This window comes from Musca vetustissima, unplaced genomic scaffold, assembly GCF_032173495.1.
Source record: "Musca vetustissima isolate MV318-11 ecotype Yass unplaced genomic scaffold, APGP_CSIRO_Mvet_v1 utg6395, whole genome shotgun sequence".
In the NCBI taxonomy this organism is placed as follows: domain Eukaryota; kingdom Metazoa; phylum Arthropoda; class Insecta; order Diptera; family Muscidae; genus Musca; species Musca vetustissima.
In genome coordinates this window covers 5033-11039 of record NW_026887087.1, presented here as the reverse complement: position 1 = coordinate 11039, position 6007 = coordinate 5033, and the positions used below count along the sequence as shown (strand labels likewise).

Here is a 6007-nt window from a genome sequence, read left to right as displayed (position 1 = left end):
TATGCCAAATTTCGTGCAAATCAAAAGACATTGGCAGACATCATTCTAGGCTCAATTCAATACGCCATGCCAAATTTCGTGCAAATTGAAAGATATATTGGGACTTTTTTGCACCATTTGCATATAATCGGACGAATCTATATATGGGAGCTATATCTAAATCTGGACAGATTTTCACGAAACTTGGTTGACATCACTCTAGGCTCAATTCAGTACGTCATTCCAAATTTCGTGCAAATCAAAAGATATATATGGACTATAGTGCACCATTTACATTAAATCGGACGAAACTATATATGGGGGCTATATCTAAATCTGGACGAAACTTCATCCAATTCGTATTATAAATCCGACCTGTACTTTTTTTACAATTTAACACCAACGACTCAGAAACTGATTCTATGCATATTCTCAAAAGGAATCACTGTCTATCTCGTTTCCTTTTGCCTGTTACAAACATATGCACAAATACATAAAATTGTAAAAAATTTTCAGAACAATCTCCTAATAATAATCCTACACACAGGCATTGACCATAATACGAAATTTCAGAAGTCAACATTGACCAATGATGAATTCGGCTTTTGGTTTATAATTATAATGGTCAAAGCCTCACATTTCATTAGAGAATTTTCTATCTTAGTATGAAGAGTTCGAATGTGATAATTGTTGAAAAATTGTTATTTTTTTCAATTTATTTTCGAAAAATAATAAAATTATTCTGATGTTCAAATATGTAAATTAACGGTTATTATATAAGTGTTTATTTTGGTTCCTATGGATTTTAAAAACTAGATTTCACTGTTTTTTATTTAAGTGGATAATATTGGTGTTTACAGCTAACCAGATCAGCTAATTTGTAAAACAAATTTTGAAATTAGTGCAGTAGAAAAAAAGTTTTAACAAGTTTAATTCTATATTTTTCTTGGATTTGAATTGCAAGAAAGTTCAACATATAGTAGTGACCTTCACGAGATACTGTGAAGTCATGCCACAAAATAAGTAGAAGCAAGCCCAACATCCGAGTCAAATAAAAATGTTATTCAGTATTTTATAATACAATCCGACCCTGTTATATTTCAGCCATAAAATAAAAGCTTATATTAATCGAAGAACATATATTTAATATAATATATATTCCTGATGCAGTAACTTTAATACATGAAATATTTTGTTATTAATAAAAATAACAAAAACAAATGAAATATAGTGGGCATAATTGAATATAACAATTTTATAGTAGATACAGTTACTTTTTCTGGGTTGTTTGTGTGGTAGGTATTTTTAAACATTAACCAACACCTAAATTGCAAAATTTATTACTGTCTTATACCATAGACAGACGACAGGCTTAATTTGCATTAAAAAATTCTTAATTTGAATTAATATTTACCCCTGACAGACGAGAGTTTCTGCATTTACGAAACAGTTTTTTGCTTCAAAACAATTGTTTGTCTGTGTGTAGGATGAACATTTTTTACATTTGTTTTGATATTTTTCGGGATTACATCTTTAGGAAATAGATACATGACATAAAGGAGGAATAGCACCTATGATCTTAGCAAAACAGCACCCAATTTAAAAATGGTTGAAATTTGCCTTCATTTCATATTTTTATTTTCATATATATAAATAAATTTGACAAGAAACAATTAATTTTCGACAGCATTACCATATTGAAATTACCTAATTCAGTATAAATTCAGTTTGATTTTGTGCATTAATAACACATAAAAATGAGGATAATGCACAAGTTAATTTGAATTAAGGGGACCCCCCCCCCCCCCCCCCCAAGTTAATTTGAATTAAGGGGACCCCCCATTCTCGGGGTCAACATTTTTGTTGATATAATTCGAATCTACACTGATTAAAGAATGTCTCTACAAAATTTCAAGTGAAAATCTCAAGAACTGTTGAAGATATTTCCGATTTATTGTGTCAGCATCAAGTGACGGCTGAAGGGCTTCTCAAACTTTAAACGCGTTTTTCTCTAAACAATTTTTTGCGAATGGCGGGCACGATAACTCAAAAACTAATAATCTAATCGGTTCCAAATTTTGCAACGTTTCTCTGGGAGTGTATAGCTCTCGTATGAACTAGGATAAAGCCAATCGGTGAAGATCTTCCTTATTTTTTAACTTAGTTTTTGGTAAAAAATCGGCGATTTTCCAAAAATATTTTTTCAAAGGTCCACCATTTTGTTAATTTAGAGCGAAGTCAATAATCCTAGTTCATACGAGAGCCAGACATGTACTCTTTCTAACACAGTTGGAATTTTCGGATTCCGATGTTCCAGTGAGGAGTTATCATGCCCGCCATCAAAAATAAGGACTTTTCTTTAATTACAAAAGAAAAGTCCTTATGAGAGTTTATGAGAGCAATTTATAAATCTAGACAGATTTGAAGTAAATTTGACACCTACCAATCATATTTAAATCTGATTTTTCCCAAGTTCAATATTCCCAAATTATTATAATAAATGCGACCTGTGCTTTGTTTGCAATTTAACATAATGTGGAAACATTTACACCACTAAGGAATGTTTCAAATTCAGCCACAAGTCCTCATAAGTTTTCTTTGGAATTTACTAAATATATTGTTCGAGGGAGACATTTATCATTATCCAAATTTTAAATACGTTTATAGGGTAGTAATTTAGAACATTTTTCTACTTACTGCCGCAGACCTTAAAATTTTGTTTCTATTTATAACCGCCAAGATAATAAAAACATAAAATGTTCTTTCAGATATTTCGCATTTATTACAATAACACTTAAATTATGTTCTTAATACAAATTTGTTTGTTGTTTTTATATTGTCATACAATTGTGTCTTATTTGCTACAAAACATAATTACAAAACTATTCTCATTTTTAGTCCTAATCGGAATTATTACAACCATCATTTAATGTCTGACAATTTGATATTTTTCACGTTTTACAGGCAGTATTGTTACTGGTTTCGCACACAATGCCTGATGATCCAATGGAGGAAGTGATACTTTGAACTGAAAAAAAAAACGAAGAGAGAAACTCATTAAAATCACTTCAATTTCTTCTATTACACAAAAATTTCAGTTCTTTGGCGGAGAACTTACATGTTTATGTAATATTTGCTGAATTCGTTCGCGACTACTTACACAACTCGTTCCGCTAATGGGGAAATCAGTTTTCAGGCAATAATCTTTCATGGACCGTAATTCACCATCTAACTTATTACGATCCTTGGATTTACGAATTATAATGGCCTGGTAGACGGCTTCGCCTTCTTTGATGTAGGCCACAACATTACGATAGAGATTTTCCTCTTGCCAAACAGTGCCGCAGATGTTTATAATCGAATAGCTGACATTACTGGGACCACTACTGTACTGGACAAATAGCCACGGGGTCTCTTCAATGTCATTATTATCATAGGGTTCTTCAAAGGCCTGCATAAGAAAATAAAAGAAGAACGGATTAGTTATCTGTCGAACAATGCGAACAAAATTTCATACTTACCCCTTCAAAACACCTTGCCTTGAGCATATCCAATTCTTTTTGTATCAAATCATCGGATTCACTGACATGCAATACCGTTGCCATTCTTTGAATTTTACCATCGCGGATCAGCACCTCACGTATGGTGGAATTTTGAAAATCCTCCTTGGGCCAAACGATTTCCTTTTGATGAACAATGGCATGGACAATGGTGTTGGCTCCTTTGTTGAACTGCACCAAATACCGTTTCGATAATCTCTGTTTCAAAATCACCCCTTCATTGTTCTTCGTCAATGTCTTGAACTGTTGTTCGATGAAGTAGCGATCATCCGATGCCAATTTAACACGGCCTTCAATAATTGCATGATTCCAATTGAAACGCACTCGGCGATTTATATACATATTGGTCGAATCGTTATCGACCAAATCAATCGAATGTATAACACCATAGACAATCCGACCGTTTTCCTTGCCTCCCTTCGACTGACCCTCGTCCATTTCGATGAGAAACCATGACATGCGGCAAATTTCACGGGAATTATGCAGCAACTGTAGAGATGTCATTTTCACACTGTCAATTTTTCACTTCGACACACGAACAATAGCACTTAATAATGTTTTCAGTTAGACTGATAGTTTAGAACTGTTAATCTGCCGTGATGGGTACTTGATTTAAATACCTTAACTAGTCTGGCTGGCGTATTTTCCGTAATCACCACCAACCGCGCTACCTGTCCACCCTACCTGGAGAAATAAACCCAACCCAAACAAATTTTTATGGCAACCCACAACTACACCTTTCCGCGAAACATAAATTTATGGCCAATGTTTATGGTCGCAGGTCCTTCCAGCCTAGTCATTGTGAAAGTCAATTGGTTTCTGCCAGCACATGTTAGGAAATTACCGCACACTCTGGGAAATTGTGTCCAGTTTGAATTTCGGTACTTAGCAACGCAATTTTAACGATAAGTTAATTGTACGGAAATTCCCATAGTCGAATTTCGATTTTAAAACTATTTACATTTTTCACAGAAATCCAACAGCGAAGTTCATTTTAAGAAACAATAATGGAAATACTTAAGGCAGAACAATAACGGAGCATCATAATGTTTGGCAGAAAAATGTCAACCTTCGGAAATTTTTGTCAAATTGGATTTTCCATAATTTCGAATAACCCAAAATGACTTCTAACTTTTCAAAGGAAAATAAATCGAATCTTTAAGCAAATCACTAATATTTATCTGGTCATTCCTGTGAGGATTTTCATATTTTTCAGAGATTGTAGACTAACATCGATAAATTTTATGATTTTATGATATGGTTACAATCAGTCTGTGTACTGACGTCTCATTTCGATGATCCGTTCGATAAATAAGGACTGTTACATTGTTCTAGATTATATGTGGAAAATGTTACGCTGATCCGTAAAATATAAATTTTTGTGTCCATTTACGTGGAACCGGGCGACATTCCCCAAATTTATATTTAAAATAATGACATTTTAAATGGAACTCGTTTTTTTAAAATATGTTTGGCTATTTTTGGCCCACATATAACGGTACCCCACATTTATTTACCAATAATGATGTCACTACCCAAAATGCTCAATATTGATCTCCTTTTTGGTATAGCCCCATAAAACGCTAGCCCCTATTAGGTAATTATTTTTCTCGCGTGTTTTTGATATACTCAAGGTCTTATCATAAAATGAACTTTTCTTCTTGAAGCCTCTATTCATTTTATATATTTTTAATCTTATCCTCATGGTGGAGCGTATAAAAATTTCGCCCGGGCCGAACTTAACATCATTTAACCTACGATTTGCAGTCGTATTACACCATATATATTTGTAATTGAAAATATTGGTATAGCTGCTATAAAACGCCCTTGAATTCCTGGTTTCCTTTTTATACCCTTCAACACACTGTGATGCAGGGTATTATGTCTTTGTGCATATGTTTGTAACATGCAAAAGGAAACGAGATTGACACATGGTTCCTTTTGAGAATATGCATAAAATCACTTTTTGAGTCGATTTATGCATGTCCTTCCGTCCGTCTGTTGGTGATAAATTGTAAACAAAGTGCAGGCCGCATTTATAATATAAGATATAGCTCCCATATATAATTCCGTTCGAAATTTGGCATAGCGCACTGAATTGATCCAAGAATGATGTGGGTTTAATTTCGTGAAAATCAGTTCCGATTTAGATATAACTACCATATAAACTTTTGTCCGATTTTATGTAAATGGTGCACCAAAATCCCTACATATCTTTCGATTTGCTCGAAATTTTGCACAGCGTAATGAATTAGGTCTGAAATGATGTGTGTTAAGTTTCCTGAAAATCAGTTCAGATTTAGATATAGCTCCCATATATATTCCGAGTTTATGTAAAGTGTGCAGTACAGACCCGATCTTTCCACACAATTTTGTACAATCTACTGAAGTTAGTATAGAGTTTCGTATATCAAGATATGTCAAATCGGTTTAGATCTACATATATAAATATATTTTCGTCCGATTGA

At 33.5% G+C, this 6007-nt stretch overlaps 1 protein-coding gene across 1 annotated transcript; it reads right to left on the bottom strand.

The window, feature by feature from the left end:
• Positions 1-2905: 2905 nt before the first annotated feature.
• LOC133334598 (early boundary activity protein 3-like) lies at positions 2906-4050 on the bottom strand. The gene is made up of 3 exons (XM_061542913.1): positions 3501-4050; positions 3140-3430; positions 2906-3007 (listed from the first exon to the last, which is right to left on the bottom strand). Exons 1-3 carry the CDS (start codon positions 4041-4043, stop codon positions 2906-2908), a joined length of 936 nt encoding a protein of 311 aa, XP_061398897.1. The 5' UTR covers positions 4044-4050.
• Positions 4051-6007: the final 1957 nt, after the last annotated feature.

Coding starts and splice junctions, on each gene's coding strand:
- LOC133334598 (XM_061542913.1), bottom strand. CDS start 4,043: ATGACATCTCTACAGTTGCTGCATAATTCCCGTGAAATTTGCCGCATG. Junction 3,431..3,500: donor AGGCAAGGTGTTTTGAAGGG/GTAAGTATGAAA, acceptor TTTCTTATGCAG/GCCTTTGAAGAACCCTATGA. Junction 3,008..3,139: donor CCATTAGCGGAACGAGTTGT/GTAAGTAGTCGC, acceptor TTTTTTTTTCAG/TTCAAAGTATCACTTCCTCC.